The sequence below is a fragment of the Hemitrygon akajei genome, chromosome 8, assembly GCF_048418815.1.
Source record: "Hemitrygon akajei chromosome 8, sHemAka1.3, whole genome shotgun sequence".
Lineage (NCBI taxonomy): Eukaryota > Metazoa > Chordata > Chondrichthyes > Myliobatiformes > Dasyatidae > Hemitrygon > Hemitrygon akajei.
The window spans coordinates 125,212,661-125,225,359 of record NC_133131.1 but is presented as its reverse complement, the minus strand read 5'-3'; the positions used below and the strand labels follow the sequence as shown (position 1 = coordinate 125,225,359).

The following is a 12,699-nucleotide window of genomic DNA, read 5'->3' as shown; positions in this document are numbered from 1 at the left end:
GCAAGCACTTGATTATGATATTGTGAAAATGCATATTCTAAAAGCATACGAATTAGTCCCAGACGCGTATAGAGAAAGATTCAGAAGTTTGAAGAAGTCTGTGGAAAAGACATGTGGAATTTGCCTATGATAAAGCTGTGTGTTTTGAGAGATGGGTTTCTTCTAAAAATGTAAATGAGGACCATGATACATTGAAAGAGCTGATTTTAATGGAGGAATTTAAAAGAAGCATTCCTGTTGAAGTAAGGACCTACTTAAATGAGAGGGATACTGATAAATTGCAGGACTGTGCTAGATTAGCTGATGAGTATGTTTTAATCCATAAGAATAAATTTCCTCAGGGCAGAATTTTTAAGAGGAAAAGTAACATGGAGACTCAAGGTAAATCAGAAATTAAATCAGAAGTTAATGAGAAAGGTAAGGAGGAAGGAAAACCTGTGAAGGAAAGACAGTTTGGCCTTATTTGTAACTATTGTAAGAAACCTGGCCATGTAATAGCTAACTGTTTCAGATTGAAAAAGAAAGAGAAGGAAGCAGTTCTAGATGCTTGTGTGCAACATACTGAAGCACCTGTAAAATTACAGGGTTTGATAAACACAAATGAGGTTTTGTTAGAGTCTGACCAAGTTAAAAAGGGATATGATCATTTTATAACTGAAGGTTTTTGTATCCTTGAAAGAAGGATCTACTCTGGTGCCAATAAAAATCCTTAGGGATACTGGAGCTTCTCAATCACTGGTGTTAGACAGTGTATTGAAGTTTAATGAAGAGTCTGATTCTGGTGAGGTAAATTATATAAGAGGTGTTGGGAGTGATTTTATGCCTGTACATTTGCATAAAGTAAATTTAAAGTCAGGGTTAGTTACAGGATTTGTTAAGGTAGGATTACAGCATAGCTTACCTGTGAAGGGTATTTCTTTATTGTTAGGTAATGACTTGGCAGGTGGACAAGTTTTTCCTGAAGTGCATTTGACAATGGAGTCTAAGGAACCAGAGATGAATTCTAACACAGATTTTTCCTGTGTTGTGACTAGAGCTATGGCTAATAAGATTGATGCGCAGAATGAGGTTGTTACTCATGACTGTTCAACTCAGGATTCGAGTTTTGAGAATGTGTCAGAGACTTTCTTACCTTCGTTGTTTGAACAAGATTCTTGGAGTAAGTCTGACTATGAAGATTTATCTCTGTCTCGGAAGGAGATGATAGCAGAGCAGAATAGAGACCCTGAGATTATAAAATTAAGGGAACAAGCTCTACTAGATAGTGAAATTGAGAAGGTGCCAGTAGGATATTACTTGGAAAAGGGAGTGTTGATGAGGAAGTGGAGGTCACCTACAATTCCTGCAAGTGAGGAATGGAATGTTGTTTATCAGGTAGTTGTCCCTAAAGTTTATCGAAATGAGATTTTGACTTTAGCTCATAGTGTGCCTTTAGGTGGACATCAAGGGGTAAGGAAAACTGTGGACAAGATTTTAAAACATTTTTACTGGCCTGGTCTAAGAAAAGATGTGGCAATGTTTTGTAAAACGTGCCATACTTGTCAAATTGTGGGTAAACCAAATCAAGTTACACCAGTAGCTCCATTACAACCTATTCCAGCATTTGGTGAACCGTTTTCTAAAGTTATTGTAGATTGTGTTGGTCCATTACCAAAGACAAAAACTGGTTATCAGTATTTGTTGACTATCATGTGTACTTCGTCTAGGTTTCCAAAGGCAGTACCACTTAGGAATATAAAAGCTAAAACTGTGACAAAGGCCCTTATAAAATTCTTTACTTATTTTGGATTACCTAAGGAAATACAAACTGATCAAGGCAGTAATTTTATGTCTGGATTGTTTCAACAGGTAGTTTATAAATTGGGAGCTAAGCAAATCACTTCATCTGCATACCATCCAGAATCGCAAGGTGCCTTGGAGAGGTTTCATTCTACCCTCAAGAATATGATTAGGACATATTGTGTGGAAAATGAGAATGATTGGGATGAGGGTATAAACTTACTTTTATTTGCAGTAAGGGAATCGGTACAGGAATCTTTAGGTTTTAGTCCATTTGAACTTGGGTTTGGGCATAGAGTTAGAGGACCTTTAGCTTTATTAAAAGAACAGTGGATTAGTAAGGAAATACACACTAATTTGTTGGACTATGTTTTGAAATTTAAGGACAGGTTACATAAAGCTTGTAGCTTAGCCAAGGAAAATTTAAAACTGGCTCAGGAGAAAATGAAAACTTGGTATGATAAAGAAGCTAGGATGAGGATGTTTAAGTCTGGAGATAAGGTGTTGGTTCTTTTCCCAGTGCAGACAAATCCTTTACAAGCTAGATTTCATGGTCCTTATGAAATTGTGTCTAAAATCAATGATGTGGATTATGTGATAAAAACTCCAGATCATAAGAACATAAGAGATAGGAGCAGGAGTAGGCCAATCGGCCCCTCAAGCCTGCTCCGCCATTCAACAAGATCATGGCTGATCCAATCTTAACTCTAGTTAAGATCGTAGAAGGTCAACACAACTTTGCCATATAAATATGATAAAACCATATTATGAGAAACAATCTGATACTGTGACTGTTGTGGTTAGTGAGAATGAGTTTGATTTAACTAGGAATATGATAGATGATTCATCTGAATTTCATTCTAAATCCAACGTTGTTTCTGTTAGGTTACCAAATTCAACCATTCTGGAAAATATTGATGAGAAATTAGCACATTTACAGCTAGAGCAGAAACAACAGATGAAGGAATTAATTTTTAAATATAAGGATTTGTTTCCAGATGTTCCGAGAAGGACGACTATAGCTTCACATGATGTAGATGTTGGAGATGCCAAACCTATTAAACAACACCCATATAGGATGAACATAAAAAAATGTGAACTTACTGAGAAAGAAATTAAATATATGTTAGAGAATAATATTATTAGACATTCTAACTCGAATTGGAGTTCACCATGTGTAATGGTGCCAAAACCAGATGGTAGTATTAGGTTTTGTATGGACTATAGGAAGGTGAATGCTGTAACGAAATCAGATGCATATCCAATTCCTAGAGTAGATGATTGTGTAGATAAAGTTGGAAAAACAAAGTTCCTTACAAAGATTGATTTATTGAAAGGGTATTGGTGTGTTCCATTAACGGACAGAGGTAGAGAGATTTCTGCATTTGTAACTCCATCTGGGTTATATGAATATAATGTTCTTCCATTTGGGATGAAGAATGCCCCAGGTACTTTCCAGAGGATGATTAACTCTGTGATTCAGGGATTGAAAGATACTGATGCTTATATTGATGATTTAGTGACAGGAAATGATACTTGGGAAGCAAGAACTTGCAGTGGAGAAATTGTTTGAAAGGCTTTCAAAAGCTAACTTAACTATTAATTTAGCTAAGAGTGAATTTGGACATGCCACTGTGACTTACCTTGGATATGTTGTGGGTCAAAGTAAGGTAGCTCCTGTTCAGGCAAAAGTTCGGGCAATTTTAGAGATTCCCACTCCAACAGGGAAAAAAACTCTCAGAAGATTCTTGGGAATGGTAGGATATTATCGAAAATTTTGTAAGAATTTTGCTAATGTTGCCCTTCCATTAACTAACCTTTTGCAGAAGAATGTGAAGTTTGTGTGGACAGTGCCTTGTCAAGAAGCATTTGAAAAATTGAAAACAAAGATATGTCAACAACCTGTGCTTAAGGCAGCTGACATTGAAAAACCTTTTTCATTAGCTGTAGATGCTAGTGATGAGGCTGCAGGAGCAGTATTAATGCAAAGGAATGAGGGTGATGAGGTTGATCATCCAGTAGCTTACTTTTCTAAGAAATTTAATAAGCATCAAAGAAACTATTCAACTATAGAGAAAGAATTGTTATCTCTTGTTTTAGCTTTAGAATATTTTGAGGTATATGTTGGTACAACTCAAAAACCACTTATTGTTTACACTGATCATAATCCGTTAATTTTTCTGAGTAAGATGAAAAACAAAAACAGAAGGTTATTAAATTGGAGTTTGATGTTACAAGAGTACAATGTTGTGATAACTCATATTAAAGGTAAAGATAATGTGGTTGCTGATTGTCTATTTCGATGTTGAATGTACAATGTAATTTTTTTATGGAGTGTTTTTTTTTACAATTGTAACACTCCTACTGTATTGTGAGTTGTAAGATGTTATGATGATACTGTATTGTATATTGTGTGTTATAAAATTTATACATTTGTTTTTCTTGTAAATGTTAAAATTTTTGTTCTTGACAGGAAAAATTTTTTTTTGGAGGGAGGTGTTACGTACACGTGACACGTGACTGGGGTTGAAGCTATACTGGACTTGAGGTAGTGCTCTTGTGATGGTGGAGTGACGTCATTTTCCCACCAGTAGAGGTCATGCGACAGGTTTTTTTTTACAGGGTATAAAAGGAGGACCCCTCCCTGTGAGGAGGGGCAGTTCGTGGCTGGATTTGCCATGTTGACTTCATGCCACTGCATGATTTAATGCTATGACGCAGTTTAGTTGAAAGATGAAGTTTTATCTAATGCCTAAAGTTTAAAAGGTCAATGCCAGCAGTTTCTCTACAATACTGCTAGTTGAGAATCAGTGGAGAGTGAAGATCGGAGTTCAGGAGTTAAAGATCGAGGAGAATCGATTTCGACGGTGAAACAGGTTCGACCTTGTTTGATCCTTATTCGGAAGGAATTCGTTGACTGTTCTCGTGTTAATCCCTGCGAAATAGTAGAAAGGATTGGGAATAGTTTTGTAAAGGAAAGAAAGGTCAGTGCCTTTAAGCCGTTTCGTTTCGTAAATTCTTCGTGGGAAAAAGTTCGATCTTGGGAACCGAAGCAACACGACGGAAAAGAGAATTTAAATCGTCTTAAAAAGTCTCTCCCTTAAATGGACTGTGAGCATTTTGAACTTTTGGCAATACTACTTTGAAGAACTGTTTTTGCAACATCGCTTTAAGAACTGTTTAAGCTTCATTGCTTTAAGAACTGTTGAAGCTGCCGCACAGCAGCTGATTTCCGGTTACGTTAGTGATTTGTTTACTTTTGGGGGGGGGTTTGTTTTCAGTGTTTAATAAACATGTTATTTGTTATAAAAACCCCTGCCTAACTCATATATTTATTGTTGCTTGAATCCGTAACAATATGTACATAATTATTTAATAGTTAAATTAAAAATAGTGCAAAAAAAGAAATAACATTAAAAAAGTGAGGTGGTGTTCATGGGTTCAATGTCCATTTAGGAATTGGATGGCAGAGGGGAAGCTGTTTCTGAATCGCTGAGTGTGTGCCTTCAGGCTTCTGTATCTCTTTCCTGACGGTAAATAAGAGGGCACGTCCTGGGTGATGGAGGTCCTTAATAATGGACACCACCTTTCTGAGGCACCACTTCTTGAAGATGTCTTGGATACTGCAGAGGCTACTACTCAAGATGGAGCTGACTAATTTAACAACTTCTATAGCTCCTTTCAATCCTGTGCAGTAGCCCCCTCATATCAGACAGTGATACAACCTGTCAGAATGCTCTCCACAGTACATCTGTAGAAGTTTTTCAGCGCTTTAGGTGACAAACCAAATCTCCTCAAACTCCTAAAGAAATATAGACTCTGTCTTGCCTCCTTTATAACTGCATCGATATGTTGGGACAAGGTTAGATCCTCAGAGATCTTGACATCCAGGAACTTCAAGTAGCTCATTCTCTCTACTTCTGACCCCTCTATGAGAATTGCCCATCCTTAAGTCCACAATCAGCTCTTCGGTCTTACTGACGTTGAGTGTAAGATTGTTACTGCGACACCACTCAACTAACTGGTATACTTCACTCCTGTACACCCTCTCGTCCCCATCTGAGATTCTACCAACAAAGATTGTATCATCAGCAGATTTGCCATTTGATCCATACCTAGTCCAGCCATGAATATAGAGAGAGTAGAGCAATGGGCTAAGTATATATCCCCGAGGTGAACCAGTGTTGATCATCGGCAAGGATGAGGTATTACCAATCCGCACAGAGTGTGGTCTTCCAGTTAGGAAGTCGAGGATCCAATTGCATTGGGAGGTTCAGAGGCCAGGTTCTGTAGCTTTTCAATTAGGACTGTGGGACGTAGGTGTTTGTACTGTCCAAGTGATCTAGGGCCATGTGAAGAGCCATTGAGATTGCATCTGCCGTAGACCTATTTTGGCGATAGGTAAATTGCAGTGGGTCCAGGACCTTTCTGAGAAAGGTGTTGATTCCAGCCATGACCAACCTCTCACATCACCGTAGATGCGAGCATTATTCGGCATTAAGGCAGCTCACTCTACTCTTCTTCGGCACTGGTATAATTGTTGCACTTCTGAAGCAGATGGGAACTTTCGACTATAGCAGTGAGAGGTTGAAAATGTCCTTGAATACTTTCACCAGTTAGTTGAACAAATTTTCAGAGCCTTACCAGGTACTCCATCAGGGCCTGCCACTTTGCGAGGCTTCAGCCTCCCGAAAGACAGCCTGATGTTGGCCTCCGAGACAGAGATCACAGAGTGACCAGGTGCAGCAGGGATCTTCACAACTGTAGTTACATTCTCCCTTTCAAAGCATGCATAGAAGGCGTTGAGCTCGTCTGGTAGTGAAACATCACTGCCATTCATGCTATTGGGTTTTGTTTTGTAGCAAGTAAAATGTACAAACCCCACCAGAGTTGACATACATCAGTGGTTGTCTCCAAGCTCATTCAGAATGGTTACTCCGCTCTTGAAATAGCCCTCCACAAGTCATACCTGGTTTTCTTGCACAGACCTGAATGCTACAGATCTTGCCCTCAGCAGACGATGAACCTCCTGGTCTGGGAACGTATAACAAGTTTTTGTATGCATACATTCATCCACACAGGTTTTAATGAAGTCAGTAACAACTGCAGCATACTCATCCAGATTCGAAGATGAATCCCTGAATACAGTCCAGTCCACTGATTCAAAGCAGTTCTGTGCTTCCCTTGTCCATACCTTCTTGGTTTTCACTACTGGTCCTGCAGACCTCAGTCTCTGTCTATACTCAAGGAATAGAAGTACAGCCAGGTGATCAGACTTTCTGATGTGTAGGCATGGAAAAGCATGATAAGCATGGTGGTGTAAGTGATCCAGTGTATTGTTCCCTCTGGTACTACTAGCAAATTGTTGATGATAATTATTTGGTGACTTTTTCAGGACGACCTGGTTAAAATCCCCCAAAATGATGGTGAAGGCATCAGGGTATGGTTTCATGTATGTTGATCACATTGCTCAGATCATCTAGAGCCTGATTGACACTGGCCTGACGTGGAATGTACACCACCACCCAAATGATCACTGCAACCTCAAGCGGCAGGTAAAATAGACGACATTTAATTGCAAGATATTCCAAGTCTAGTGAGCAGAATTAGGACATCAGTGACACATTTATGCACCAAGAGGAATTGATCTTGAGGCATTAACCTCCACCTCTGCTTTTGAGAGATTCAACAGCCCTATCCTGACGGTGTATAGTGAATCCATTAATCTGAATCTCCGTGTACGGTATGGAAGGGGTTAACTAGGATTCCGTAATTCCGAGGACGTATGCAGTCCTAACATCCATCTGGTACATTGTCCTAGCTCTGAGATTGTCAATTTTATTTACTAGAGACTGTACTTTTGCCAGCAATATAGTCAGTAGTAAGAGTAGAAAACCCCCCTTTTTTTTTTAAAAAAAAACGCACATGTAGCCCGGACAGGCAGCCAAGTTTCCTTCAAGGAGTCCAATAAGAAATACTTCCACAATTGGCATTCTTTCCACCAGTTTTAAGCAACAATAGATTGTCCAACTGCATTAAAACAACTTTGTTAACTGTACAGACCTTGGGTGCAGAAGTGATTCTCAACTGTAGCATGCTTAAACGGGAATATTTAATTGTATCTATTGTACTGTGCCACAACATCGCCCTGAAGGCACCCCAGAAGTAGTGTGCAGTTAATCCAAGCAAATGAGGCAATTGGTGAGGTCTTTGAGGAGCTTCGCTTCCCTTTGCACAGCATGGGGCTGGAGGCATTTGGCAAACCAAGACAAGGAAGCAAAGGAAAGATTCTAGGGTGACATTTACTTTTCATTAGTTAGCTTACTAATTCTGAAGTACTATTGGCCTATAGGCTTCAGGTTCTATTGGCCATTAATACTTGTATTACCATGATGTGATTGGTGATTGATTATGCAAATAACAAATTTAAATATCCAGAAGTTTACCAATTGTTCAATAGCTGTATCCAACTAGTCAATTTCTCCATAATAATGGCATTTCCTTGTTCAAACTTAGAACAGTTTGGTGACAAGGGCCATGCTGTTCTCCTTGTGCACAAGTTAATTAAGTGTGATTAAGAAACGAGTGCATGTTTTTCCTGAGTCCAGTTAATAAGCAATGACACCTACTTCTCATCTTCCTTACTCATCAGATTTCAGCACTATAGTCACTTATCACCCTCCTAGCTTTCTCCATCTTCACCTGGCTTTACTTTTGTCTGCTTTGACCTATCATCGATCTGCCTCTGTCTCCCAATTCTGCCTCTCTTGGCATCCTTTACCTCACCTCTGATCACCAATTGCCTATTAGCCTCTATCTTACCACTCCTCTTCGCCTCTTCATACTGGCAACTCCCCTCTCCACTCTCATTTCTGATGAAGTTTTTCCACTTGAAATGTTGACAATTCCTCCCTCCCCAGCCCTTTGGATGTTGCTTGACCCATTGAGCTCCTCCAGCAATTTATGTATCACACGAGATTCCAAAAGCTGTAGACTTTAACACATGAGATCCTGCCAATATTGGAAACCCAGAGCAACAGATTCAAAATGCTGGAGGAACTCTGCAGTCCCTTGTGCCTTTGCCTTGAGTGCTATTCTAATGCTGAGCATCCATTGTGGTACTCCATTGCACGTATCATACCATATGGGGATGCTGGCGGCTTATGTAAGATGTATGCACAGGGAGTACTTAATGCTCAGCAGTAATCCTCTGCCAATCAACTAAACCAAAACTTGGCATCAGTGTCTCTTCCTGGCAATGACAAAAAGCAACAACAAAATGACAAGTCCTTCCTTGTTTATTACCGTCCTAACATTTTTGAGTACAATCTATGGCTCCTGTACCCACGCTAAACAGATCTTAGAACTTGCAGAATCATAGAGACATACAACAAGTAAAAAGGCCCTTCAACCTACTGAGCCAATGCAAACTACCAATTTAGTAGTTTATTGGTTTAAAATTGTCACATGCACCAAGATACAGTGAAAGGCTTATCTTACATACTGTTCACACAGATCAAATCATAACAGTGCACTGAGGTAGAACAAGGTAAAATTATTCAAATCCTGAATCAAGACACCTAGTAGCCATGATCTAACCAAATACTGGACGGGGTACAATCCTGTGTTTCAACAGGATGGAAGCCGGATTATGCAAATTGAAAAGGAAAATAACTTATAATTTATGACAGTTAAGGGCATTTTTCATTGCTTTATTGGTTTGGAAGTTTTACTTATTGATGGGTTGAGGTTTCGTTCTGAGTTTAATAGTATAACTTCAACAGTATGTATTATTAAAATTTAAACTAATCATAGTATTTCTCTTTTGTATCTAAATAGCGTATCAAGCAGAACAAGTCAAGAAAGCAAGCAAGTTTACTTGTATAGCACATTTCAAACACAAGACAATTTAAAGTGCTCTACAAAGAACAAGATATAATAATCAAATATCAAATTTCAGGCAATATACAAGAAAATAAAATCACAAAAATAGAAATGATAAATAGAAGTTAGAGTGCAGGATATTCTCATTAAAAGCTACAGCGAAAGAGAAGTTTTAAACCTTGATTTAAAAGAGCGTAAAGTTGGGGCAGACTTCAGATCCTCTGGACCATTTTAACTGAAAGATGCTTCACCATGTTTAGTTTTGATCCTGGGAATGGTGAGCAGACTCACCCTAGACAATCTGAGAGCTTGGGAAGGTTCATAATGCAGCAAGAGATCAGAGATATGCCCTAGACCATTCAGTGCTCGATAAACCAGTAGTAATATTCTAAAGTCAATCCTCTGATGCACAGGAAGCCAGTGTAGCGATCTGAAAACTGAACTGAAATGGTCTACTTTCTTGGTCTTAGTGAGGACGCTAGCAGTAGTGTTCTGAATGAGCTGCAGCTGCCCGGGGAATTTTTTTGTTTTATCTAGAGACCTGTGAAAATGCCATTAGTTAAGTCTGCTTAAAATAAATGCAAGGACAAGTTTTTCTAGATCTTGCTGAGACACAAGCCCTTCAAGTTTCACTATATTTTTTGAGATGGTAGAGGGCTTACTTTATAATTGTCTTAATGTGGCAGTTAAAATTTAAGTTGAGAGTCCATCACAACACCAAGGTTTCTGGCTTGGTTTGTGGTTTCTAATGACAGGCATTCTAAATGAGCACTGACTTTTAATCGTTCTTTTTTGGCACCGAAAACAAATATTTCAGTTTTCTCTTTGTTTAATTGGAGGAAATTTTGGCCCATCCAATCAATGATTTGTTCAATGCAGTTTTTTCAGTGATTTTAGTGGGACCATAGTCACTTGATGACACTGTTATATAAATCAGAGCATAATTAAGGTAAAATATTTTGTTGCTTACCATGATTTGAGCTAAAAGGAGCATGTATACGTTCAACAGAAGAGGCCCTAGTATGGACCTTTGTGGCACTCCGCATGTCATTTTTGTAACTAAGTAGTATGGTACTTTATTAATATGTAATCGATTACTATTATATCAGATCATTTTCAGAGATTTAATTGACAATAATTTTAACATTTACAAATGTTATACTCTTTATTAACAATGTTAACAATTTTATTCTTTCTCCATTCACCCTTTCCAAGTAATTTATTAGACACTATTGAAACTTCCAATGCCATTTTATGACAATATTTTTAGAAGTGCTATGAAAATATTTTGAAAATACTGCAATACTTACAATTTTTAAATCTTCATACTTCATCATGCAGCATTCACAGTAACCTTTCTTTTTCTTCTCTTTTAGAGTTTCCATGATTTTTGTATCCATTTTGCAATTTCTGTCACTGCAAGTCACTTTGAGGCCTTTACTTCTGATTGTACACAATGAAATAAGAGAACTAAATGTGATTGAGAGAAATTTTGTGTCATGTGTTCTATTAAAAATATTCTTTTAAAAATTTCCCACAGATTAGTTTAATGCTACACATTTTCCACCTGTCTCAAGAAATTACATTGTAGGGTTTTATCTACAATGTCACATGGTTACGCACATTCCATTTAATTTATTTACATACTGCATCTTGTCAGACTTTGAAGTTATAATCCTATTTAATTTGGTTTAGTTTCATCGCTTCAAGGCAGGTTTTATTATTCTTAAGATGATTTAGGCTAGATATACTGAGACCCAAAGAATCTGACTGTAACAAGAGTTTTGCTTGAATTAAAAACAGAAAACAGAAGATGCTAGAAACAAGCAGAAAATCAGTTAGCACCTGCGCAGAGAGTATCAGAGTTCATATTTCAGATTGGTAAACTTTCATCAGAATAGACCTGAAATAGAACTCCGTTTCACTATCCCAAGACGGTGCATGATCAGCTGAGATATTTGAGTCTTTTTTCTCTATTATGTTAGCTTTCTAACATTTTTAATATTATATTTTTGAATTATGGTTTATATTAAAACATGCATAAGTGTACAATATAAAACAGTGTGTAATTTATTTCAATATTTACATCATCCCTAAAATAATGTTACAAATTTTCCAATTACTGTATATTCAAACCAAAATTGAATTCCCACAGTGAAACAGGCTATAGTTCCATTGTTACTCCAGTTTCTATGGTGGCAAACAACCTCAAACATAGATTATTTTTGCTGATAGATTATTCACGCTCTATGCTAGTGTAGCAGTTGGCATGACGCTATTGCAGCTCAGGGTACCAAAATTCAGAGATCAATCCCAGCAACACCGTAAGGAGTTTGTATGTTCTCCCAGTGGAATGTGTAGGTTTTTCCCAGATGCTCTGGTTTCCTCCCAACAATCTAAAGACATACCAGGTATGTTAACTGGTCATTGTAAATTGTCCCATAATTGGGTTAAGGTTAAATTGGTGGTTGCTGGCAGAGTGCCTCAAAGGGCCAGAAGGCCCTTTTCCACACTACATTTCTAAGTAAATATACATTTGTAAGAGAGCAGGAATCAATCTTTTGCAATGTATTGAAAATCAAGAGTGTAGTCAAGGCCTGGCAGTGGCATACATAAATGGTGATAAGAATAAACTAGCAAGCAGTATCAAAACAAATAGCAAGAGCTTTTAGATACACACTCAATGGCCACTTTATTAGGTACCCCTGCACATAACAAAGTAGCCACTAAATGTATGTTTCTGGTCTTCTGCTACTATAGCCCATCTACTTTAAGGTTCGATGTGTTTTACATTCAGACACGTTCTTCTGCATACCACTGTTGTAGCATGTCACCTTCCTGTCTTGAACCAATCTGACCATTCTCCTCTGACTTCTCTAATTGACAAGGTGTTTTGGCCCACAGAACTGCCATTCAATGGATGTTTATTGTTTTTCACACTATGTGAACTCTTAGAGACTGTTATGTGTGAAAATCCCAGGAGATCAGCAGTTTCTGAGATACTCAAACCACCCCATCTGGTACCAACAATCATTC

General features: G+C 38.0%; 1 protein-coding gene across 1 annotated transcript in view; it reads right to left on the bottom strand.

The window, feature by feature from the left end:
• Positions 1–12,699, bottom strand: part of LOC140732233 (protein DBF4 homolog A-like) — a 78,241-nt gene that overhangs the window by 12,876 nt on the left and 52,666 nt on the right. The window contains exon 11 of the mRNA XM_073054559.1: positions 10,974–11,106. Coding sequence (XP_072910660.1) covers positions 10,974–11,106 — 133 coding nt within the window. The remainder of the gene's footprint in view (positions 1–10,973; positions 11,107–12,699) is intronic.